At 43.4% G+C, this 27,740-nt stretch overlaps 1 protein-coding gene across 3 annotated transcripts in view; it reads left to right on the top strand.

Annotated features, from left to right (window-relative positions):
* The window catches only part of txlng (taxilin gamma), a 79,914-nt gene extending 68,222 nt beyond the window's left edge, over positions 1-11,692 (top strand). For all 3 annotated transcript variants that reach the window (XM_085906881.1, XM_085906883.1, XM_085906882.1), the window contains 4 exons: positions 1-75; positions 3,583-3,675; positions 7,178-7,273; positions 10,821-11,692. In XM_085906881.1, coding sequence (XP_085763007.1) covers positions 1-75; positions 3,583-3,675; positions 7,178-7,273; positions 10,821-11,138 — 582 coding nt within the window. In that variant the 3' untranslated portion in view covers positions 11,139-11,692. The remainder of the gene's footprint in view (positions 76-3,582; positions 3,676-7,177; positions 7,274-10,820) is intronic.
* The last annotated feature ends 16,048 nt before the right edge of the window (positions 11,693-27,740 follow it).

Here is a 27,740-nt window from a genome sequence, read left to right as displayed (position 1 = left end):
TTGCTGAAAGATGCCACAGAATCTAGACGAAAGTGTGAGATGATGAAGGAGCAAGAAATTCAACTCAAACAGCAGGTCAATAAGGAGCCAACATTACAAACTTTAATTTGATGTATATTTTCCTTTCTCATGTGGGCAAAACACTGTTGGACCTCATTTTTTATGTACAAAAGCAGACATGGATTCATTTCCTCTTGTTTATCTGAGCCAACTCAGATAACCTCAAGGCGAGGAAGGCTCATTTGCTGCAGTACTTAACAAGAACAGAATTGTCAAAATTCATAGTAGTCAGTATGGGTACACAAGTCCTTATATCAATGGCATCTGATTCCTCAAGAACGGTTTAAGTTGATTAAGTATCCAAATAAAGACATACCCTTCATGTTAACTGGACATTTTGGACAACTTTTACGTAGTTTCTGTCACATGACGTGATCTCTGCTAACCATCGTTTTTGACTTGGTTTGTGGTGTATTGGTTTCTGTGTATTGTGCTGTGAAAATCCTATTTATATAGCACTCCTAATCATCAGGTTAAAGAAAGACACTTTTAAAGTGCAATGGCCGACAGTACAGTCAGTGTTCTACAACCTGCCAAACAACAACGCCAACTAGCGGCAGGTGGAACATACTAAATTTGGTTACAATAGCCGTAAGTGAGTCGGTCGGTTTCCAAAGCTTTGTCCAAGAACCGGGACAAAGATTATAGTATAGAAGTATAAGCCGCACTTCTGGGGCAAATTTATTCGTCAAAATCCAACACCAAGAACAGACATGAACCAGCAACAACAGGCTAAACGATACGATATGCTAACGTAACATATACATAAACGAGGTGCTGAGAACCGGCCTGATGTAACATTCAGAGTTATTCAAGTAAGTGTTACATAAATAACATGTTTATCAAACCATCTGTGTTACTCCAATTCATTAAATCCATCATAACACGTTTATCAAACCATCTTTGTCACTCCAATTCATTAAATCCATCGATCGTCCTTTATGTAAACAATGCCGCATATGCGCCGCGCCGCTGAGATCGGACTTGTAAATTGCATTTCTAATTATTCCACTTACCCATATAACGATATATCAAGTATATATATATATATATATATATATATATATATATATATATATATATATATATATATATATCAAGTATAACAATATTATCAAACCATCTGTGTCACTCCTAATCATTAAATCCATCGATCAAATTCCTCGTCCTGAATGTCAACAACGCCGCGCGCGCGCCGCGCAGATCTAGTTTATAACTATATTTTAGCATTAACAAAGTACCCGGAAAGACGTGGGTTTGGTAAACGGCTCTTTGTTTAACAAAACAAGAGTTCAACGAGCCAACAATTACTGAACTGTAACGATAGAAACATATACAAGTTGCTCCACGAAATAAAATATATCAAATAACTATATTATATACTATATACTATACTATGACTATATTTATTTGTCAAAATCCAACACCCAAAACAGACATGAACCAACAACAACAGGCTAAACGATACGGTATGCTAACGTGACATATACACAAACGAGGAGCTGAGAACGGGCCTGATGTAACATTCAGAGTTATTCAACTATTACATAAATAATACGCTTATCAAACCATCTGTGTCACTCCAATTCATTAAATCCATTGATCGTCCTTTATGTAAACAATGCTGCGTACGAGCGCCGTCGGACTCGTCGTGAGTTGCATTTCTAATTATTCCACGGACCCATATAACGATTTATAAAGTATATATCAAATAACTATCATATATCAACAATATTATCAAACCATCTGTCACTCCAAATCATTAAATCCATCGCTCAAATTCCTCATCCTTTATGTCAACAACGCTGTGCGTGCGCCGCACAGATCTTGTATATAACTATATTGTAGCGTTAACAAAGTACCAGGAAAGACGTGGGTTTGGTAAACGGCTCTTTATTTAACAAAACAAGAGTTTTTTTTTTTATCTGACAAGAGTTGATTTGCTCATAACAAGCCAACAACTACGCGATAAAAACATATACAAGTTGCTACATGAAATAAAATATATCAAACTATAACATAAATAACAAGTTGCTACACAAAATAAAATATATCAAATGACTATAACATAAATAACGAGTTTTTCAAACCTTGTGTCACTCCAAATCATTAAATCCTTCAAACGTGGGGCCCTTCTTCATCCCGTGATCAAATCCTTTGTCCTTTATGTAAAAAATCGCAAACGAGGAGCTGAGAACGGGCCTGACGTAACAGAGTTATTCAAGTATTACATAAATAACACGTTTATCAAACCATCTGTGTCACTCCAATTCATTAAATCCATCGATTGTGCTTTATGTAAACAATACCACGTATGTGCCGCATATGCTGACGTCGGACCTGTTGTAAGTTGCATTTTCAATTATTCCACAGACCCATATAACGATATATAAAGTATATTTCAAATAACTATCATATTACAACAATATTATCAAACCATCTGTGTCACTCCAAATCATTAAATCCATCGATCAAATTCCTTGTTCTTTATGTCAACACGCTGCGCGTGCGCTGCGGAGATCTAGTATATAACTATATTGTAGCGTTAACAAAGTACCAGGAAAGACGTGGGTTTGGTAAACGCCTCTTTATTTAACAAAACAAGAGTTCAACGAGCCAACAACTACTGAACTTCTAGCCACGGAGGTGGAAGAGAACTCCATAAAATAGGACCAGGCGTGCGTAAAAGCCATGTCCGAGCCCCATCCACCGTCCCCGATCAGCCACCCGGCCGAGCGCCGGCCCCCAACTTCCATCCACGGAGGTGAAAGAGAGCTCCCGTCGAGAAGGACCGGGCGTGCGTAAAAGCCACAATAGTTTTTCAAACCTTCTGTGTCACTAAAATAATTAAATCCTTCAAACTGTTCATCCTCCGTGTCACTTCCAAACAAAGCCGCTAATGATGCCGGCAGTACGTGGGGCCCTTCGTCATCTTCGTCATCCCGTGATCGAATCCTTTGTCCATTATGTAAACAACCGCCGCACGGCACGGGTGACGTCACTTGCAGTTCAAATGACAGTAATCCCTTGCTACATCGCGGTTCGTTTATCGCGGTTTCACTACATCGCGGATTTTAGAATTTTGAAAATTTGTGAAATAGTCACATAAATCGCTCCTGAGTATAATTCGCCCCCCCTACCCAAACTATGACAAAAACCGTGACTTATAGTCCGAAAATTACGGTAATAAATCTTACATGAAGACAGTGCATTTGTGGCATGCGTCAATCATGTGATGTGATCTTGATGCCTCAAAATTGTGTAGGCACAATAATGCACTGTTGTAATTTAGTTCTTAACCTGATTTTGATGTTGATACACTCAAATAAATGTGCATATGTAGGATACACTCAAATCAATGCACATATGTAGTTTTCAAATTCATTGTGGTAATATTTGAGCCAAAAATATCAATGTTGTAGCTAGCCCAATTTTTAGGGTGGTTATTTATCAGTGTAAAATCAATAATTCTAAATTAACTTGACAATCAAAAGATTCTAAAACTCATCTCGTGTGCCTTAGCTGTCCCTCTACATGGACAAGTTTGAGGAGTTTCAGAGCACTCTGGCTCAAAGCAATGATGTCTTCACCACTTTCAGACAGGAGATGGAGAAGGTAAGCGATCCAAACCATTCCATGTTAATGATGAGTGTAACTTATGTTGTCCTTTGTCACCTAACGATCTGGCCAAACTCTTGCACATTGTGTGGGGTTGGACAACTGGTTTTCATCTCTGGTATGTCGACATCTGCCTGACAGGCAGAACAAGCCAAATGTTTTCTTTCTCTGCAACATGTTTCTTCTTTAATTTCATGTGACCGAAGCAATCACATCTTTAGAATATAAGGACCTCAGTGGAGCAATGAAAATTTGTAATTGCTGCTTCACGTTGTTACATCATCACAGCTATAACAGCCAGTCAAAATACACACAAAAAATACGTTTTACTGGTTTTAAGCTTGCGATAAGCAGCCAACTTTAGTCAAGTCGTACATATATGTAACATACCGTATGTTGTATACATGCTTTACTGCTATACAGTGACCCCTCGTGTATTGCTGATAATTGGTTCCAAGATCCGCGATGTGGAGTCGATATTTTTATGATATCCTCATGCACAAACCCAAAACAATGAACATTTCACATCTATTTATTAAACTGTTTAAAACCACAAGATCAATTTAGGAACTAACATGCACGATTTTGAACATCAACAATTGAACAATTTAAAAACACAATCAATTTGGCTTATCAGCCTCTAGGTACGCACATAATCTATTGAAGTGTGAAAACACATTCATTTAGCAAGTAATTCCTGCTTTTTGCATATTCTACTAGAGTCACTCCTTTTCAGTGTCTAGGCACCCACGTCATCTATTGAACAATTTAAAAACACACAATCTGTTTGGCTTAGCAAGAAACTCCTACTTTTTTCATATTCTACTACAGTTTCTCCTTTTCAGTGTCTTTTGCCGCTGAGAGCATTCTTCCTTCTGTACAAGAGCCCTTTTACGTGCCCATTGCTCAGCCAGCCAGAGGGCCATTGTTTTTCTTATAGTGTGCAGAATCTGAGTAGAGTCCTCTTGGGCAGTCTGCTGTTGAATGAGGCATGACCGTAAGCCCACTGTGCTGGGAGGCCACACTTCATGCACGTTCTGAATTTCCTTTTTCTCACAGCTGGCTCTGTGTGGTGGGGCTGCTGGCGGCCCTGAGTCTGAGGACAATACAATTTTGTACCCCTCTGAAATGTCTGGTCCCCGTCCATGATGTCATGATCTTCTTATTCAGCTGAGTCCTTGTTGCTTTCAGAAGATTCCACCACATTTGGGTGCTCAACTCTTGCAACACCTTCAGCAGAACCTCCTTTGGAGGGTGGGGGCGATCAGCTTCTTTGACGGCTGTTGACGGCCACACTGGCTGTTGTGCTCGTGGCTCGTCTTCATCAGCAACCAGGTGTCTTGATGCAACTAAGTGGGACTGTTGCCAAGCATCCATAACTTGTGTGCAATCACCTTTTTGTCACAGCCCAGTCTAAAAAGAAGAGTGGAGAGGCGGAATAGGATAGTCAGTTCTGCAAAACTGTCAGGATGCAATAGGCTTACCGACCAACTTGCGTCTCACTATAAGTTAGGACTGCCGGAAACAATATTGCCATGGACAAGTGCAGTTGTTTCATGATGCGCTCCTCCCAAGAAGAGTATTTCTTGCGGAAATTATTGTACTCCTGGTATTACCCATAATACCCATAAAGTACCAGCCGCTCATGTTCTGGACTCGTCGCATGGTATAGTCCGGCTCCAGTCAGGCAGTGGCTGCTGTTGGGGCATGCCATTTTTAATCCCTACATCTTGTACGGTGCCCACAAAAAAATTTAGAATGGGAAAAAAAGCAGAGGCAAGGCAGGGGACTGCGGGAAAAATGCTGGCACGCTCGGGGGCTCTTAGCAGAGTTGCAACTTTTCCCTGATGACGGCTTTTCCCCCTGGCCGCCTGTCCAGCTCGATGGCAGCCTCGAGGAGCATGTCGTCAGATGGCTCAGATAACGCTGACGGCTGCTCACTTAACATATGCAAATGAGCACTTGGCAACAATCTGGGAACATTTAGCTTTACGTTGGGGTCGGATTGTTTACCTCCACGAGACAGCTTACACTTGGCCTCATTGTAACTCCCAACAAGGTAGGCATTCAGAGTGCACATGAACGAAGCTGGCAGGCTCACCTTTCCCCGCTGCATCTGGTCCACATACCTGCACACACTTAACTATCAATAAAAAAAATGCACAAGTCAACCAACAAGTAATTTTCAACTTCACATGCTCAACAAATTTCAGGCTCACCTTTCCCTGCTGCATCTGGTCCACATACCTGCACACACTAACTATCAATAAAAAATGCACAAGTCAACCAACAAGTAATTTTCAACTTCACATGCTCAACAAATTCAAATAAATCTTGACACTGCTCGTCGGAAGATTCGCATAGCCGATAGGTTTGTTTGGTGAATACCTCCATCCCTACCAGTTGCTCATCAAATTCCCTGACTATTGGTGTTCCCATATGAATCAATCGGTGCCAGATCACCACAGTCATATCCGGAAACAGGTGAGAGTACTTGGACAGTGCGTCCTTATTGGCAGCCAGGCACAACTGCGACATGTCACCACCGTCCCGCTGTTTTTGGTGGGAGGTCACGACCATGCACGCATAGCCCACATTGTTCTCCAGGAGCTATTTGAAGGTTTGACCCTTGTTCTAGCCAAACTGGAGCTCGCTCTCACAGAGCACCAGCTGCCAGCACTCAGGGTCTCTCTTGCCCTTGACAATGCAGGCCACGGTCTTCTCCCTCACCTGCACAGCACCTTTGCAGGTGGTAACACTTTAATGTGACATCATATAACATGATTCAGTTTGTTTTCTCCTTTGATTGTCCCACAAATCTTTGATGGTCTGATTTGGTGTGAAAATGCGTTGTATCCTTTTTGCACAGTGTATGTAACCTCTAGTTTCTAGTGCTTGGGCCAACTTTGTTGCCTTCTCAGTGCACTTCAGCTGCAAAGGCTTCTGTCCAAATCTAGAGGGCAAATACACATACCTAGGTTTGAAATCTATTTCCTGCCACACACGCGCGCACGCACACACCGACACACATACACAACATAAAAAATATTCAAATTTTATGTGTTTATATGGTTCTAATAGCACAACTTCATTCACCAATGTCATGAAATTTTTTTTAGTTTTTGAAGTACATCATTTGTTTGATTTTCACATTACTTTCTGTGAGTGGTAAAATGCTTGGCAAAATCTGACCTTTCAGTGTTCAATTAATCATATTTCTGTCATGAAGCAAATTTATTTTCATACATCACACCTCATTCAGGAGAGTTTCAGGTTTCATATGAGTTATTTCTAAAACCAACTGATGAATTTAAAGTCAGGTCATAAATATTTTGTTTTACAACATGGATAAATGACAGAACTTCTGTCAAGGACTGTATTATATTGTTAGGTTAATTGAATTCGTATATTGGTAGTAAATATTTCAATTGATGGCATTCCAGTCGGGTTTGGCCACATTAGGCGCTGTGCGCAAGGACTAACACTATTCACTTTTCAGATGACGAAGAAACTTAAGAAACTGGAGAAAGAAACAACACAGTGGAGAACTAAATGGGAGAGCAACAACCAGACTTTGCTGCGGATGGCAGAAGAGGTATTGTCAATGTGAATTCAAAAATGTCTCATTAGCAAAAGTTCATATACACCGCATTCCAAATTATTATCCATGAAGTGTTTAGGAGTGCTAAGGTAGGGAATTTTTTGTCTGTCAGTTAAACTCATACATGGTTATGTGTCAGGGCTCTTTGAATCACTGAGACCGATTGCAGACACCTTTGCTAATTAGTTTGGTAGGTAAGTCTTATTAAAGGGAAAACTACTTAAGAAGGTTGTCCCACATCACCTAGCATTGTCAACCAAAATGGGCACACAAAAAAAGGACCTGATGGATGCTGAAAAGAGACAAATATTTGAGTGTTGGGTCAAGGCATGACAACAATCAAATTTGCCAAGAGACTTCAGTGCGATCATCGTACAATCAAGAAGTATGTAGCTGATTCAGAGCACGCACGTGTGCGTGCTGATAAGGGAAAATCAAGGGCTCTTTCCAACAGGCAATCACATTGATTAAAAGAGCAGCTGCAAAAATGCCTTGTCGTAGTAGCAGACATGTTTTTTTAAGCTGCTGGTGTATCCAGTGTGCCCCGAACAACAAGATGGATGGTACACATACACAAATTGGCACCAGCAAAAGTTTAACATCTGGATTGGACGAGATGTAGTAGGCTGTCTTGGGGTAAGAATTGGCTTTAATGTACCCAAAAAAGGAGACCAATAGTCCCAAACTCTTGTTACAAAATCAAGTGTATAAAAATGCGTGATTTGTTTATTGGGGCGCGGTTCTTTCATATCGTGGGGGAGAACACCTGGCGCCGTATACTATGCCTCTTTCCTGAACGCAGAATTAATATAACCGGATAAAATTTAGCTAACCTGGTGTAAGGTTGGTTTATGTCTCAGTGGACATTTTTCCCTTAGAAGAAAACGAAGTTGAAGAAGTTGGACGTCGGTAATTGGTAATGGTTGATACGACACGAAGGAGAATTGGGTTGCCCTCGCCTCCCATATGATAAATTTCCAACAGTGTGTGTTTGTCTGTGCGCGTGCGCATGTGCACGAGTGTGTCAATCTTTGTGTCCGCATGCCTGAGTGTGTTTTGACAAAATGGAGCTTATGTCTCCTAAAATTAAAATTCTGTTTTTGGTATGTGGTTAAAGCATCCCCTGGCTATAGAAACTAGCTCTAGGGACATGGAATGTAACTTCTCTGGCAGGGAAGGAGCCCAATCTAGTGTGCGAGGCAGAGAGGCTCCAACTAAATATCGTCGGGCTCGCCTCCACACACAGATTGGGCTCTGGTACCAGTCCTAACTGAGGTGGATATAAAAGATCCCAGATGCGATCTGCATTGAGTTCCTAAAGGATATGGATGTTGTGGGACTATACTGGTGGACACACCTCTACAACATTGTATGGACATCGGATTGGGGACAGTGGCTCTAGACTCACAGAGAAGCGTGACCGTTACAACTACAGAGGGATCAGGACCCCATCCCTCAACCTCCCTGGTAAGGTCGAATCAGGGGTGCTGGAGAGGAGAGTCCGTTGAGAGGTCGAATCTCAGATTCAAGAGATGCAATGTGGTTTTCGGCTCGGCCATGAAACAGTGGACTAACTCTACACTGCAGGGTACTTATTCATTCCACACGGGAGTTCGCCCAACCACTCTACTGTATATGTGTTCTCTTCTGGGAGGGAGTCAGTCAATCCACTGCTCCTCAACGTTGAGAGGAGTGCCTCCTGGATGCCTCTCTGGTGAGGTATTCCGGGCAGATCCCTCCAGAAAGGCCCAGGGGACAATTCTAGAGAAGCTATATCACTTGGCATTCCCCGGGATGAGCCAGGCAAAGTGGATGTGTAGAGAGAAGTGTGTGCTTCCTTGCTGAAGCTGCATCCCCTGCAGCGAGACTCCGGATAAATGGTAGATGATGGATGGATGGATGGATTGTCTCATGTATTGAGATGGTACACCCAAGTTTGAAGTCAATTGAATGAAAAGGCAAGGGACTTAACTTAAGGCCCAAGTAAATGTGCAAATATTGGCCAAAATTGGACATTCTAATATTCATAGTTCACTTTGTCTTCGTTTTAGTCTTTGGCTGCAATGGACTATTTTACAGCTCAGGCTGTTACTCATGCCTGCCAATTTTCATATGCCAAGGTCAAACGTACTGGGTTTGGCTTTCATTTTTCCCATGTCATTGGCGCTACATAGCCATTTTATTTTTGTTTTTGACAATATACGTTTAGGTACCCAAAAATGCAAAGAATCGTAATAACTCATTTTAAGGTGCTTTTTTATTGTAGTTTCGGCCATTTTCCTCAAGTCACAAAGCTTAATTTCTTGGAACACTTCATTTGATATACAAATTTCTTACTGCATTGTGCCATTTTCAACTGGCATTTCCAGTCAAACTTGGGAGTTTAATAGAACTCCTGTCACGTCGCTGTTTTTAAAAGATGCTCAAAAACCCTTCAGTGTTGCTAAAGAAGTAGAAGCAAGGAAGAGTGGACCATAATACCTCCAGGGATGTGAAAGATTCATTGCCAGTTAGAAAAGGCTTGATTGCGGTTATTTCTCCTGAGGTTTGTCCAACTAGTTTGCATCTGCTGAGGGTGGTTAGTTTTCGTACCTGAATATAAGCCACATCAGCTAAAATTAGAGCAAAATCCTTTTATATTCATAAACTATAAGCCACAGGTGTTTTCAATACAATTTCTTCATTTCTATTACCTGTATTACACAAAACAATAATTACAATAGAAAAATCGTGAAAGATCCATAGATATCATGTTATACACCGAGTTTAAAGCTTGTGCAAAAAGTAGCGGCTTATAGGGGGGCGATCTATGTTTGATGAGGGGCGATCTATATTTGATGATGATGATGATAGAATCCCACAGGAGGGAAATTTACTTGACAAAGCAGCATACAAGAGTGCAAGAATACAAGAGACAAGTGCCAAATGTAAAAATGGATAAATAACAGACGAGGACAAAGACAAGTGCCACTAGTAGCGGTACAGACGAAACACATGGCTTGATTTCTCCTTAAATAGTAAAAACGTTTTTTTAAAACCTGATGTTTGTGTGAACTTGTGTTGACTAATATTTAACTTTATTTTATTCTTGACTAACATGAAAAACAAGAAGAAATCAGAAAGGGGACAATATTTTTGTACGACTGTAAAACGGCATTGCTTTTGTACCCTCCACCCTCGGCTGCATAACGTCCTGTTCTTTTGCGCTATGATCTGGCTGTCTGCTATTAGCACGCTTGCTCCATTTTGCTGCTCTTATTTGTCTATTTATTTATTTATTTATTTATTGTTTATTTATTTGGGTTATTTGCTTATTACTTATTCGTTGCTTTTGTCTGTTCGTTTTTACTCTTTGTGCTATTTGATTGTAAGTGTTGTGTACTGTGTCTGGTCACCGTGGGACGGTGGGAAACGTAATTTTGATCTCTTTGTGTGTCTTAACGTGAAGAAATTGACAATAAAACGGACTTTGACTTTTTAAGGCAGACTTCCTCCCTTTTTTCCTCTGAACCCAGCATGAAAACTTGTCATTCTGTTGTAGAAAACTCTGCAAGACGGCCACTTCAAGGCTCTGCAGGGTAAATTGGAGCTTCTGGAGAGGCTTTGTAGAGCTCTGCAGAAGGAGAGGAATGACCTCAACAACCAGTTGAGCCTCCTTCAGGAACAGGGATGTGAGCCACCAGATCTACCAGGGAATGGTGAAGGAGAGGATGGGAAACTAGACTGGGAGAAGAGGCTGGAGATGAAGGAAATCAATAAAACGCAACCCCGTGAGGTGGAGTCCACAGAGTCTCTTGAAAGCACTACTGCTTTGTTGTTAAGACAGCCTTTTGAAACCAAAGCCAGGCTGGAGGACTGAGACAACTTCAACTAGTCTGCTGTGTATGTGTACCTTTTCTAAATTCTACACTTAGATCTCCAGTTCTTTAACAAACAATATACCAATATATATTTGTGTGATAGTGTATAAACCGTGTTTTGATTGTTTCATTGACTTTGTCTTTGAAATCTGTAAAATCCATGTTTGCAGTGGTTTTAATAATTATGGTTTGACTGCTTTGTACTTTTTTTTCTACTGAAGTATTTTCATAGGAAAAAAGTTTGCAGAAATGTTCTTTCTCTTTTCAGAAGTCTTATTGATCATTTAAAATTAGTTCAGTGATGAACATTTTACCTGTAATATATACCGTAATTTTCGGACTATAAATCGCGTTTTTATTCTTAGTTTGGGTGGGGGGGCGACTTATACTGAGGAACGATTTATGTGAATTTTTTTCACAAATTTGCAAAGGTGCAAAAGGTGGCGCTACAAAGTATTAGCGCAAGGGGGCCGAATAATATTGCACGCCCCACTTTTCAGTTTTTTATTTGTTAAAAAAGTTTAAATTATCCAATAAATTTCGTTCCACTTCACGATTGTGTCCCACTTGTTGTTAATTCTTGACAAAAAAATTAAAATTTTATATATTTATGTTTGATGCCTGAAATGTCGCAAAATGTTGAAAGGTTCAAGAGGGCCGAATACTTTCGCAAGGCACTGTATTCTATGGAGCTCTCTTCCACTTCCGGGGCTGGAAGTTCAGTAGTTGTTGCCTCATTGAACTCTTGTTTTGTTAAATAAAGAGCCGTTTACCAAACCCACGTCTTTGCTTGTACTTTGTTAACGCTACAATATAGTTATATACCGTAATTTTCGGACTATAGATCGCTCCGGAGTATAAGTCGCACCAGCCATAAAATGCACAATAAAGTGAAAAACCCCCACATATAAGTCGCACTTTTGGGGCAAATTTATTTGTCAAAATCCAACACCAAAAACAGACATGAACCAGCAACAACAGGCTAAACAATACGGTATGCTAACGTGACATATACACAGACGAGGAGCTGAGAACAGGCCTGACGTAACATTCAGAGTTATTCTAATAACTATTACATAAATAACCCGTTTATAAAACCATCTGTGTCACTCCATTAAATCAATCGATCGTCCTTTATCGATCGTTGGATTTTGACAAATATGCCTCAAAAGTGCGACTTATACTCAGGTGTGACATATGTTTTTTTTTCACTTTATTGGGCATTTTATGGCTAGTGCGACTCATACTCCGGAGCGACTTATAGTTCGAAAAATATGATTGTGAGCTCAAAAACTAAGTGTAATTTTCCATCTGTACTAGGCCCAACATATTGAATATGACTTTCATACCTTAATCAAGGTGGGACCAGATTTCATTTTAGAAAATATTAAATGGTATCAATGTGTTCTTTGTTGTTGTTATGGAGAGGCCAAGGATATCCCATCTCCTACAAGAACAGCTGGAACTGGCGGTGATTCAGGCCACGCATCCGAATAAAGTCACCGTTTTCATGACTGTGGTCATTATATTATCCATCACCAGCACCTTTCCACACAAAGCTTCTTGGTGTATGATACAATGATAAACTATCAGAGGCGTGTGACAGTTACTGTTTTTCATTTTCTCCTCCCTTCATTAATCCAACCAGGCATGTTTTTCCTCCACACATTGCCGGTGCACCGTCTGTTGTTAATCCCACCAATTTTTCCCAGGGCAATCCAATTTTACTTACTGGCTTCTCCATTGCTTCATAAATATCCCATCCCGTTGTGGTCCCATGCATGGCAGCTCCATCCAAGAGCTCTGCGGTGACAGAGAGGTCCGACTTCACGCCTCTAATAAAAATGGAAAGCTGTGCTGTGTCCGTGTTGTCTGTGCTTTCATCAACAGCTAATGAAAAAGCTGTGTAACTACGTGACTCTTCGGCCAGCTGTGTTGACAAGTTTCTTGCTAGCTCCTTGACTCAGTCCGTGTTGTATTTCTTGACAAACTGACATTTTTGAACATCTGTATCTGGTCTCCACTCGCTGGCAAGCACTCGCCTACTTCCTCTTCATGCACACACACGCACACGTACGCACGCACAATCAGCAAGGTGGCTAGATTTAAGAAGGGCGTGACTTATTTGCAAACAATTACAGAGAAACCTGGAATAGAGTGAAATGGAACGGAGTGGCAATTCTTTTGCAGTCAAACAAAATCCCGGGTGTTTTTTGAAATTACCTCCGGACAGATTTTTGGGGCTGAAAAGTAGGATATGTCCGGGGAAAAGAGGACGTCTGGTCACCCTAGATAAATCCGCTTGGATTGATGGCGAGCCTTCCCAGTTAGATCCAAAAAGAGACATAGTTTGGATGCCTTCTGCCGTACTCACCGGTGTGGTAGGCCCCGAGTTACAAATACCTGCACATTCACCCCCGTACACATTGTACTAAACTGAACACACAGAGACTTTCAACTACTACGGACTTACCTTCTATTTAATTTCATATCCTGGGAATTTTTGGACTGATACTTACCGTTATAATTTTCTGGACTTTTGACAAATTTGTAAATGTGTATTGGTGATTGCTTTGTGGATATATTTTTTTGCGCAAAGGTATTTGTAAGCCAAATTGAAAAACGAATATGTTGAAGAGCAAGGCGGTTAACCTCTGGGGTTCCACTGTACTAGGTATCAACAAAACCGACACCAGAAAAATCACAGACGTACTTACTGAAGCAGACAGCAAGAAGTACTACTGGCAGGTACTAGGAAAATACAGAAGCAAACAGGCGAGTGAACAAAATGTACCGTATTTTTCAGACTAAAAGTCGCTCCGGAGTAAATGTCGCACCAGCCATAAAATGCACAATAAAGTGTAATACTCCCCAGCGACTTCGTCCAGCTCATCCCAGGTCAGCGGAAAGACAGTCTCTCCAGCGCGTCCTGGGTTGTCCGCGGAGTCTCCTGCCGATGGGACATGCTCGGAACATCTCCCCAGGGAGGCATCCAGGAGGCATCCTGGTGAGACAACCGAGCCACCTCATCTGGCTGCTCTCAACGGGTCTGCAGCGGGTCTCCTCCAAGTCTCTCCCGGATGATCGAGCTTCTCATCCTACGTATCTCTAAGGGAGAGGCTGGACACCCTGCTGAGGAAACTCATTTCGGCCATTTGTATCCGGGATCTCGTTCTTTCGGTCATGACCCATAGCTTTTGACCATCAGTGATTGTGCTAGCATAGATCAACTGGAAAATTTAAAGCTTCACCTTTCAGCTCAGCTTCTTCTTCACCACAACGGACCGCTACAGAGTCCGCATCACAGCAGACGCTGCACGGATCCGTCTGTCAATCTCACGCTCCATCCTGCCCTCGCTCGTGAACAAGCAAGACCCCAAGATACTTGAACTCCTTCACTTGGAACAGGACCCGGAGATGATAATATATATATATATATATATATATATATATATATATATATATTAACATGTGGAGGTATGTCCGACTATATTTAGTCGGAACTTTTCTGCCTCACACACCAGCTCGAGCTCCTTTCCAGCCAGAGAGATGACATTCCATGTCCCTAGAGCCAGCCTCTGCAACCGAGGATCGGACCGCCAAGGTTCTCCCCGCCTTTGGCCGCCACCCAGCTCACTTTGCACCCAACCCCTTTGGCCCCTCCTACAGGTGATGAACCCATGGGAAGGGGGACTCACGTTTTCTGTTCGGGCTATGCCTGGCCGTAGCGAAGGCCCGGCAACCAGGCACTCGCCTTCGAGCCCCACCTCCAGGCCTGGCTCCAGAGGGGGGCCCCGGTGACCCGCGTCTGGGCGAGGGAAAACTAGGTCCATTTGTCTTTTTCATCATAAGGGGTCTTCTGAGCCATGCTTTGTCTGGCCCCTCGCCTAGGACCCTTTTGCCAAGGTCGACCCTACCAGGGGCATGAAGTCCCAGACAACATGGCTCCTAGGATCATAAGGGCACGCAAACCCCTCCACCACGATGAGGACGGTTTTATATATATATATATATATATATATATATTGTTGGAATTTTTTTCTAATTTAACTTGAACGCGAGTTACTAATCTGACTCCAATTTGTGACCTTACCCAACTGCCACTTGTTGGAATATATTTCTAATTTAACATGAACTCGAGTTACTAATCTGACTCCAATTTGTGACCTTACCCAACTGCCCCTCATCCAACAATATGCGCGCTCGTTCTGCAATAGAAAGGTATCAGGAAGCCGGCATTTTCACACACGAGTGGATTTATTCCTAACACACAAATCTAATACATCACCTGGGTCTCGGGTCCCTCTCAGTACACCTCTGTACGCCTCTGTTGCCAACCAGCAGACGTACTCTACTTCCGAGTTGCCCAGCCATTAATTATACTACACAATATGCAAATGGCACATCAACAAAGGCATTCTGTCATTATTCTATTGGCTATGTGTAAACTGCAGTTAACTTTAGCTTGCTCTCATTGGTCTTTCTTCTCCTGCCGAATAACTTGCTCGCTCCTCCTGGTTGTAGATTTCCATATAGGGTCACCAGTTGTTCTCTATCAGCTGGCCCTGCGGGTCTTGTCCTTGTTGCTGCTCCTGGATTATCTTTTTGTTCTGGAACGCAGACGTCCTCGCACCAACCACATATTTTGTTTTGTTCCCACTGTCACACACTCAGCAGTTTCATACTCTAATGCACAAGATGTCTAATGAACTATTTCAAGATCAAATTCTTATATTCCTTCATTCCCTCTCATGACCTCAGACCACTGAGGTCATCACTCGAATACCTTGTTTTCTTGTTAAACACAAGCTAAAAATCACTAGCCGTAAGCTAAAAATCAGCAAACAATTTAATTCTAGTAGACAATCAGGAGAAAATGTCATACCCTCCTCATGGCCTCAGGTCCCTGAGGCCACCTTCACATACTCACATCCCGGAGGGCCACAGCTGTCTCCGCCTCCTGGGGGTCCTTCTGAGGGATCATCATGTACTGGCCACCCGGAGGGAGTGGCCCCAACGTGCGTTCAATTGTCTTAACAGTTAATGATCTGATACATGGAATACAGCAACATCCGCATAACACCATAATAGCAGCAAACACAGCGATAGAAATCACTACTGATGCAATCAAGCTTTTATATTTGCCAAAGACGTTTAACCAGTCAGAGTACCAACTGGTGTCCACACCTGAGTGCTCCTTCATTTTGTTACTTAGCGTGCGCAGACCCTCCAATGCCTTAGTGAGCCGACCGTCAGGAGACGTATTGTTGGGAATCAGAGTACAGCACTGATCCCCAAAAATACCACAGACTCCTCCTCTTTCCGCTAACACCATATCTAAACCTATTCTATTTTGGAATGCCATAAGAGACGTGGCTGCTAATTGCTCATGCACTGCCTGGAGTGCCGAGGTGGTGAAGTTCGCCAATCATTGGACATTGTAGTGGACATAATTAATCCGGTCCACATTTTTGTTTACTGTAATGAGCAGGAAAATACTCTCCCATCCTGCCGCCACTTGATTCACCAATTTGTATTCATCAGGGACCCCTCTCGGAACTCCAATTGCATCTATGTACGTGGGGTCTCCTGCATTCAACCATTCTTGCATGTCCTTTTTCTTCCTCAAAAGGAAGGGGATTCTTCCCCACCGTCCAACGCCTTCCCAATTTATTCTGGACATGTCTAATGCTGTCACACTAATTGGCATGATCAGCGTTACTAGGGCGCACTTACCTGAGGCATTGGAGGGAAGCCTATCGTACAACACTTTTGCTCCACACCACAGCCAAACATCAGCACGAGCGAGAGGGATTCCTGCTGGCAAAGACACATTTTCATTACACCATGACTCCTGGATATTTCCAATCCCAGGGCCAGTACCATTTAACTTTAGGCAGGTGAAATTTTGTTGTGCAACATTGCCGTCAAAAATGGGCTTTTTCTTTCCTGTGGGTGTACCAAGGGCCAGTCCTGGTACCGTGGTTGATAATTGTCCAATTTATCTAACAAATCAAGCCATTGTTGAGTCCAGTTGAAAATTGTCACACAAGCTTTCACCTGTGTCGGTTGTTTACACTTCAGATTTAGCAGTAGTTGTTGTGTCTGTGTCAGCGTCTTACCACCATCTTGCTCTGCTTCATACCATACCGTTCCATTACAGGACTGATACACCATCACTCGTTCTTCTTTCGCTCCATCACTTCTGAAAATAGTCAATAAAGTTAAACATTTGCGTCGTCGTCGTTGTTCAAACACTTTCGAGTCCGACTTGGATCCAATTCCCGCCATTGTCACATTCCCTCTCTTGACCTGCCTGTCCAGGCGGTCAACCTTTAAGCCCACCATTGGCAGACACTGTGCCCCTGTGTCCTCCATACCTTTGGCTGCTTCCTTCGGCCATCGATATTGAGGACGGCGGACCGGACTGGAGCAATCAACTTCCAATTGGATCGGCTGAACCGTATGACAAAAACCAACATCAAATGGACCCTGTGACCACAAGGTCTGTGGCATTTGATCCAGCATCGCCTGTGCAGACTCATGGTCCGTCTGTTCCCGCCCATGATGGCGGTCCAGGAAGACCAATTCAAGGTCTGACTCATCTACCCTTTTTGCCATTATCCTGTAACTTTTGGTTGCGGCCGAATGCCACACATCTGGAATCTCAGTCATCATCCAGTCATGTTGTTGTGTTAATCGTTTCACCATGGGCCCCAATTGGCGGGGCTCATGGCCTGGCGACACAGCCAGTGACACGTGCGGCAAACCTTCCTCACTCATTCGATACCATTGCTCTTGCTCCGGCGACAACTGTACATATGCTGCCACCCCCTCGGGGCCCACAAAGATGCATGGTGATTGTAATGTCCAATCATCTCCCTCAATTTCTTCAAACGCATCTCTATATATCTCATCTGATTCTCTATCATAATATAGAGTGCAATGCAATGGATCCACTGGGGGGTGGTACGGTGCCAATGCCTGGATCCACGGTTTCCACAGGAGGTACGTGGAGTAGACACCTCCCCCAAACGGAGTCTCAGGTTTCAATCTTGCCCAGTAGATTCGTGCCGTTTCTGGTACTGTGGGGAGTGGTGCCATCAACCACTGACCCTGAGGTGTCACAGGCTGGGAGCATTCCAGAACCTGTCCGTCAGGAAATGTCACTGTAAGTCCCTTCTCGCCGCACAGAATCTGGGCTCTCAATGCTGACAACATGTCTCTGCCCATCAAATTGATGGGTGTGTCCATTGCATGAACATATGAATGATATAGTTTCTGTCCGGTGTTTGTAATTTCCGTTTTCAATGGCCGAGTAAAGGGCAGAGTCTGAGGACGTCCCGAGAAGCCGACCAACGTTGTATTTCGTTTTGACAACGCTGTACTTGGCAGTGGCATGTTGATTGATGAATGTGTTGCTCCAGTGTCCACCAACATCTGGACCGGAGTGTCTGCCACTGTCAACCGAAGCATTGGCTCTGCATGACCAGTGCTTCCCGAGCTTCCCAGGCCCCCCTATTCGTCCGGGCCGTACCACGGGTCGGCTTGGTAATACTGCCCCTGTGGATTCGGCTGTGGCCACGGGCGGGGCTGCTGCGGTCCCCTTTGGTGTGGTGGCCCTGCTTGCTGGTTCTGCTGCTCCGCCCCTGGTGGTGGTGGTGGGTTGCCATTACAATCTCGTGCCCAGTGATCAGGGGCCCCGCAGTTGAAGCAAGTCCCTAGAGCGAACCAATTCCGCCCTCGTCCCAGGGGGGCGCCACGACCACGCCCTCTGTATCCACCACGGAACCCTTGGCCTCGGCCCCGTCCAGCCCCCACTGGAGTCTGATACATCTGTTTTTGTTTAACCTTTTCTTGTTTTGCCTCACCATGCAACTTTGCCAACTGTAATTTAACCAAACTAGTCGCCAGAGCGTCAGTTTCCTTTTGATCTTTATTTGCTTTTTCCATGTAGATGCGGCAATGGTGTATCAAATGCCTCTTGAATCTCGGTTCCGGACAGACCAAAATGTCCGGATCAATTCTCATAATCGCTTGCACCTCATTTGGGAGGCCGTTCAGCATCGCCGTCCTGAACATCATCTCAGCTTCAGGGTAGCTGCCTGGGTGTTTACCTGTGGTCTCAATCCACATTCATTTTAAAGATATTAATTTCATTCGTTAACATCTACATCGGTTGTTGACAAAGTACACAAATAAACATCATACTTTCTCCATGGCCAGATGCAACACAGCGGATCACACTGCAAAGGCCAAATTGATCTTTTTTAAATCAACACAATGCAGCATCATTTTGAGAGTGTTCTATATAAATTGCCAACTCATCTCTCCCCTATTCATTATGACTCTTAGTTCCCACAAATACCATATTGTTAAAGTTAACAAAACAGCAACCAAGATGGCCACCTAACATGCAATAACGTCATTGTTTCTTTACATAACGTTTTTGCCACTGTTAAGGCATTCATTGTTAATTTTGAAACAATTCAATCCATTTTGAGAATGCATCTATTATGATCAGGCATTATAACCCTATGGATCCTCTTTAGCACATGTCAAACAAGCTCTACAAAATGTATGTTTATATAACTTAGAGAACCCATATAAGGTGTTGTATTACTACATACGATTACATTATCATTTAATTTGACACATCTTTCAAAATTGCTTTTGTTTTGCGGTGCAAATCAGATAGACTACAGTCTAATAAATTCTTTTTATTTACCTATTTTAGCCAATTTCATCCTTTTAACACAACACTGACAGCACACAGAGAACACAAAAAACAGCAGAGACACAGCTCACAAACAATAACAACAAATAACGCTGCGCAAACGTCATAGAGGATGACGTTTTGGTTATACTTTTTTTTCATCAGCGCCTTCTATCCTTCATGCAAATGTGCATCACTCTTCTTCAAACATTCTCTGAAAACCTCACACTTTCTCTGCCTCACCTGCAGCCATAACACGAGGGGGGACGCGGCATCAATGTTGATTGCTCACAGGCTGGCCATTTCCTGCAACAATCATGATGCCGGCCCACCACACACACGAGCATAGCACAGACCCACGACTACGCGCAAGCGCAGCACGCTCCTCAATCTCACCCTCTCAAAGGGCAGGCCTACTTTACTGTTCCCCCTTCATCATGTTCACATTCAACATCTTTCACTGTCTTCTACACAACATTTTGTTGTCTCTTATTCTCATCCTATCAGGCCACCTTTCTAGTCACTTTCTGTCACACACTTTATAGTCTCTACTGCCACACACCTTATTTTCTCTACTGCCACACCTCAATCATCTTAGTTTCTCCAACCAACTTAAACATACTCATCGTCTACTTCTCAACTTCCCTATTATCGCTCAACAGGCTCCTGAACATTCTCCATGACTAATTTCTTCCATAGGACACACATCTCACTCACACACACGTATACATACACACACACACACACACACACACACACACTCATTCATGAGGATCCTCTGCGCACACACGCACGCACACACACACTACACACACGTTTGGCGCACAACATAAAAGACCACAAAGAGCACACTAAGAACACCTTTTTGCTCATCTTACTTGTCTGATTTATTCTCTATTTTACTTTTAGACGCTATTTGTAATTCTTTTCCTTTTATTTTGCAAATTTTAACTTCAGTGTTTCTCTCTTACTTTTCCTTTTAACGCGAATATCTCCTGTACATTTAAGATCATTTCCGTTTCTTTTTTTTTCCTCAGCCAGGTTCCCACTCTGTTACATGGGTTTGATCCGTTTATCTAGATTTTTATTTCGATCAGGATCCTGCCTTTCACTTATTTTCCAATCTTTACATTTTAAACTATCTCGGATATTAATTTTGCTCTTTCTCCATGAAACAATTCATCCTTCTTTAATTTCAGAAACAACTTCTGACACCGTTCTTTTTCCTTCTTAATTTTCTTACTTTTTATTCCATTAATTTGAAGGGACCCTTAATTTGAAGGGAACCCTTAATTTGAAGGGACCCTGAGGGACCTTTAATTTGGAGGGACCCGAGACCATTATCCCACTTCCTCTTATCCGCCATCTTTAAATCCACTCGTGTGTCTCCCAACCACTTTTTACGCAGAACAATTTTAGATTCCACACTCTCACTCCCACTCACACTGCTTTCACACTGATACGTAAATCCCAGATTTTAAACCGTATCGTAACCACGAATAGTTCCAAACTATTCTAGTAGGTAAATCCCAGATTTTATACCCTACTAAGTCCACACTTGTACTGATACGTAAATCCCAGATTTTAAACTGTATAGTAACCGCAAATAGTTCCAAACTATTCTAGTAGGTAAATCCCAGATTTTATACCCTACTACACACTTTCACTGTTCCGCTCATCCTTCCTCTTATAATTTAGCGTTGTCAATGTGCAGAATTTGAAAAGGAATCTGCTTACCTTGTCTCACTGTGGGCCCAAGAGGAAAGACGGTCGGACGTGTGGCGTCTTTATCAGGTCGTCACCTGGTGTGGACGTGGGTCCCAGACCCCGAGTCCCAGACTCTTGTGGTTACTGAAGTCCCAGACTTCTTTAGAGTCCCAGACTCTTTTACCTCTCATGCATCACGTCGGGGTCACCATAAATTGTTGGAATATATTTCTAATTTAACATGAACTCGAGTTACTAATCTGACTCCAATTTGTGACCTTACCCAACTGCCCCTCATCCAACAATATGCGCGCTCGTTCTGCAATAGAAAGGTATCAGGAAGCCGGCATTTTCACACACGAGTGGATTTATTCCTAACACACAAATCTAATACATCACCTGGGTCTCGGGTCCCTCTCAGTACACCTCTGTACGCCTCTGTTGCCAACCAGCAGACGTACTCTACTTCCGAGTTGCCCAGCCATTAATTATACTACACAATATGCAAATGGCACATCAACAAAGGCATTCTGTCATTATTCTATTGGCTATGTGTAAACTGCAGTTAACTTTAGCTTGCTCTCATTGGTCTTTCTTCTCCTGCCGAATAACTTGCTCGCTCCTCCTGGTTGTAGATTTCCATATAGGGTCACCAGTTGTTCTCTATCAGCTGGCCCTGCGGGTCTTGTCCTTGTTGCTGCTCCTGGATTATCTTTTTGTTCTGGAACGCAGACGTCCTCGCACCAACCACATATTTTGTTTTGTTCCCACTGTCACACACTCAGCAGTTTCATACTCTCATGCACAAGATGTCTAATGAACTATTTCAAGATCAAATTCTTATATTCCTTCACACTCATCCAACAATTTGCGCGCTCGTTCTGCAATAGAAAGGTATCAGGAAGCTGGCATTTTCACACACGAGTGGATTTATTCCTAACACACAAATCTAATACATCACCTGGGTCTCGGGTCCCTCTCAATACACCTCTGTACGCCTCTGTTGCCACCAGCAGACGTACTCTACTTCCGAGTTGCCCAGCCATTAATTATACTACACAATATGCAAATGGCACATAAACAAAGGCATTCTGTCATTATTCTATTGGCTATGTGTACACTGCATTTAACTTTAGCTTGCTCTTATTGGTCTTTCTTCTTCTGCAGAATCATTTGCTCGCTCCTCCTGGTTGTAGTTTTCCATCCAGGGTCCCCAGTTGTTATCTACCCGCTGCCCCTGGGTCATCTTGTACTCCTTGCTGCTCCTGCGTCATTGTTTAATCTGGAACATTTCATTCGTGCACATCCTTGCCCACATATCTTGTTTTGTCTCAGTCGTCACACACTCAGCACTTTACAGATTCATACTCTCATACACAAGATGTCTAATGAACTAGTTTAAGATCAAACTCTTATATTCCTTTAATCCCTCTCATGACCTCAGACCACTGAGGTCATCACTCGAATACCTTGTTTTATTGTTAAACACACAATTTCATACCCTCCTCATGGCCTCAGGTCCCTGAGGCCACCTTCACATACTCACATCCCGGAGGGCCACAGCTGTCTCCGCCTCCTGGGGGTCCTTCTGAGGGATCATCATGTACTGGCCACCCGGAGGGAGTGGCCCCAACGTGCGTTCAATTGTCTTAACAGTTAATGATCTGATACATGGAATACAGCAACATCCGCATAGCACCATAATAGCAGCAAACACAGCGGTAGAAATCACTACTGATGCAATCAAGCTTTTATATTTGCCAAAGACGTTTAACCAGTCAGAGTACCAACTGGTGTCCACACCTGAGTGCTCCTTCATTTTGTTACTTAGCGTGCGCAGACCCTCCAATGCCTTAGTGAGCCGACCGTCAGGAGACGTATTGTTGGGAATCAGAGTACAGCACTGATCCCCAAAAATACCACAGACTCCTCCTCTTTCCGCTAACACCATATCTAAACCTATTCTATTTTGGAATGCCATAAGAGACGTGGCTGCTAATTGCTCATGCACTGCCTGGAGTGCCGAGGTGGTGAAGTTCGCCAATCGTTGGACATTGTAGTGGACATAATTAATCCGGTCCACATTTTTGTTTACTGTAATGAGCAGGAAAATACTCTCCCATCCTGCCGCCACTTGATTCACCAATTTGTATTCATCAGGAACCCCTCTCGGAACTCCAATTGCATCTATGTACGTGGGGTCTCCTGTATTCAACCATTCTTGCATGTCCTTTTTCCTCACAAGGAAGGGGATTCTTCCCCACCGTCCAACGCCTTCCCAATTTATTCTGGACACGTCTAATGCTGTCACACTAATTGGCATGATCAGCGTTACTAGGGCGCACTTACCTGAGGCATTGGAGGGAAGCCTATCGTACAACACTTTTGCTCCACACCACAGCCAAACATCAGCACGAGCGAGAGGGATTCCTGCTGGCAAAGACACATTTTCATTACACCATGACTCCTGGATATTTCCAATCCCAGGGCCAGTCCTTGTACCGTGGTTGATAATTGTCCAATTTATCTAACAAATCAAGCCATTGTTGAGTCCAGTTGAAAATTGTCACCCAAGCTTTCACCTGTGTCAGTTGTTTACACTTCAGATTTAGCAGTAGTTGTTGTGTCTGTGTCAGCGTCTTACCACCATCTTGCTCTGCTTCTTACCATACCGTTCCATTGCAGGACTGATACACCATCACTCGTTCTTCTTTCGCTCCATCACTTCTGAAAATAGTCAATAAACTTAAACATTTGCATCGTCGTCGTCGTTGTTCAGACACTTTCGAGTCCGACTTGGATCCAATTCTCGCCATTGTCACATTCCCTCTCTTGACCTGCCTGTTCGGGCGGTCAACCTTTAAGCCCACCATTGGCAGGCACTGTGCCACTGTGTCCTCCAAACCTTTGTCTGCTTCCTTCGGCCATCGATATTGAGGACGGCGGACCGGACTGGAGCAATCAACTTCCAATTGGATCGGCTGAACCGTATGACAAAAACCAACATCGAATGGACCCTGTGACCACAAGGTCTGTGGCATTTGATCCAGCATCGCCTGTGCAGACTCATGGTCCGTCTGTTCCCGCCCATGATGGCGGGCCAGGAAGACCAATTCAAGGTCTGACTCATCTACCATTTTTGCCATTATTCTGTAACTTTTGGTTGCGGCCGAATGCCACACATCTGAAATCTCAGTCATCATCCAGTCATGTTGTTGTGTTAATCGTTTCACCATGGGCCCCAATTGGCGGGGCTCATGGCCTGGCGACACAGCCAGTGACAGGCAAACCTTCCTCACTCATTCGATACCATTGCTCTTGCTTCGGCGACAACTATACATATGCTGCCACCCCCTCGGGGCCCACAAAGATGCATGGTGATTGTAATGTCCAATCATCTCCCTCAATTTCTTCAAACGCATCTCTATATATCTCATCTGATTCTCTATCATAATATAGAGTGCAATGCAATGGATCCACTGGGGGGTGGTACGGTGCCAATGCCTGGATCCATGGTTTCCACAGGAGGTACGTGGAGTAGACACCTCTCCCAAACGGAGTCTCAGGATTCAATCTCGCCCAGTAGATTCGTGCCGTTTCTGGTACTGTGGGGAGTGGTGCCATCAACCACTGACCCTGAGGTGTCACAGGCTGGGAGCATTCCAGAACCTGTCCGTCAGGAAATGTCACTGTAAGTCCCTTCTCGCCGCACAGAATCTGGGCTCTCAATGCTGACATGTCTCTGCCCATCAAGTTGATGGGTGTGTCCATTGCATGAACATATGAATGATATAGTTTCTGTCCGGTGTTTGTGATTTCCGTTTTCAATGGTCGAGTGAAGGGCAGAGTCTGAGGACGTCCCGAGAAGCCGACCAACGTTGTAACTCGTTTCGACAACGCTGTACTTGGCCGTGGCATGTTGATCGATGAATGTGTTGCTCCAGTGTCCATCAACATCTGGACCGGAGTGTCTGCCACTGTCAACCGAAGCATTGGCTCTGCCTGGCCTGTGCTTCCCGAGCTTCCCAGGCCCCACTATTCGTCCGGGCCGTACCACGGGTTGGCTTGGTAATACTGCCCATGTGGATTCGGCTGTGGCCCCGGGCGGGGCTGCTGTGGTCCACTTTGGTGTGGTGGCCCTGCTTGCTGGTTCTGCTGCTCCGCCCCTGCTGGTGGTGGGTTGCCATTACAATCTCGCGCCCAGTGATCAGGGGCCCCGCAGTTGAAGCAAGTCCCTGGAGCGAACCAATTCCGCCCCAGTCCTGGGAGGGCGCCTTAACCTCGCCCTCTGTATCCACCACGGAACCCTTGGCCTCAGCCCCGTCCAGCCCCCACTGGAGTCTGATACATCTGTTTTTGTTTAACCTTTTCTTGTTTTGCCTCACCATGCAACTTTGCCAACTGTAATTTAACCAAACTAGTCGCCAGAGCGTCAGTTTCCTTTTGATCTTTATTTGCTTTTTCCATGTAGATGCGGCAATGGTGTATCAAATGCCTCTTGAATCTCGGTTCCGGACAGACCAAATGTCCAGATCAACTCTCATGATCGCTTGCACCTCATTTGGGAGGCCGTTCAGCATCGCCGTCCTGAACATCATCTTAGCTTCAGGGTAGTTGCCTGGGTGTTTACCTGTGGTCTCAATCCACATTCATTTTAAAGATATTAATTTCATTCTTTAACATCTACATTGGTTGTTGACAAAGTACACAAATAAACAACATACTTTCTCCATGGCCAGATGCATGCAACACAGTGGCTCACCCTGCAAAGGCCAAATAGATCTTTTTAAATCAACACAATGCAGCATAATTTTGGGAGTGTTCTATATAAATTGCCAACTAATCTCTCATCTCTTCTCACAAATACCATATTGTTAAAGTTAACAAAACCGCAACCCTGATGGCCACCTAACATGCAATAACGTATTACTACATACGATTACATTATCATTTAATTTGACACATCTTTCCAAATTGCTTTTGTTTTGCGTTGCAAATCAGATAGACTACAGTCTAATAAATTCTTTTTTATTTACCTATTTTAGCCAATTTCATCCTTTTAACACATAACACTGACAGCACACAGACAACACAAAAAACAGCAAAGACACAGCTCACAAACAATAAAAACAAATAATGCTGCGCTAACGTCATAGAGGATGACGTTTTGGTTATATTTTTTCATCAGTGCCTTTATCCTTTATGCAAATGTGCATCACTCTTCTTCAAACCTTCTCTGAAAAACTCACACTTTCTCTGCCTCACCCGCAGCCATAGCACCCCCCGTGTGAGGGGGGACGTGGCATCAATGTTGATTGCCCACAGGCTGGCCTTTTCCTGCAACAATCATGATGCCGGCCCACCACACACACACACGAGCATAGCACAGACCCATGACTACGCGCAAGCGCAGGCACGCTCCTCAATCTCACCCTCTCAAAGGGCAGGCCTACTTTACTGTTTGTTCCCCTTCATCATGTTCACATTCAACATCTTTCACTGTCTTCTACACAACATTTGTTGTCTATTATTCTCATCCTATCAGGCCACCTTTCTAGTCACTTTCTGTCACACACTTTATAGTCTCTACTGCCACACATCTTATTTTCTCTACTGCCACACCTCGATCATCTTAGTTTCTCCAACCAACTTAAACATACTCATCGTCTACTTCTCAACTTCCCTATTATCGCTCAACAGGCTCCTGAACATTCTCCATGACTAATTTCTTCCATAGGACACACATCTCACACACCCACACATACACACGCACGCACACACACCCTACACACACGTTTGGCGCACAACATAAAAGACCACAAAGACCACACTAAGAACACCTTTTTGCTCATCTTACTTGTCTGATTTATTCTCTATTTTACTTTTAGACGCTTTTTGTAATTCTTTTCCTTTTATTTTGCAAATTTTAACTTCAGTGTTTCTCTCTTACTTTTTCCTTTAACGCGAATATCTCCTGTACATTTAAGATAATTTCCGTTTCTTCTTTTTTTTTTTTTTTTTTTTTCTCAGCCAGGTTCCCATTCTGTTACATGGGTTTGATCCGTTTATCTAGATTTTTATTTCGATCAGGATCCTGCCTTTCACTTATTTCTTACTTTTTCTTCCATTAATTTGAAGGGACCCTTAATTTGAAGGGACCCTTAATTTGAAGGGACCC

Source organism: Syngnathus leptorhynchus, chromosome 3 (assembly GCF_054491065.1).
Source record: "Syngnathus leptorhynchus isolate UIUO chromosome 3, UIUO_Slep, whole genome shotgun sequence".
NCBI classification, from domain to species: domain Eukaryota; kingdom Metazoa; phylum Chordata; class Actinopteri; order Syngnathiformes; family Syngnathidae; genus Syngnathus; species Syngnathus leptorhynchus.
The sequence above is the reverse complement of the archived record's forward strand: the minus strand, read 5'-3'. Positions and strand labels throughout refer to the sequence as shown.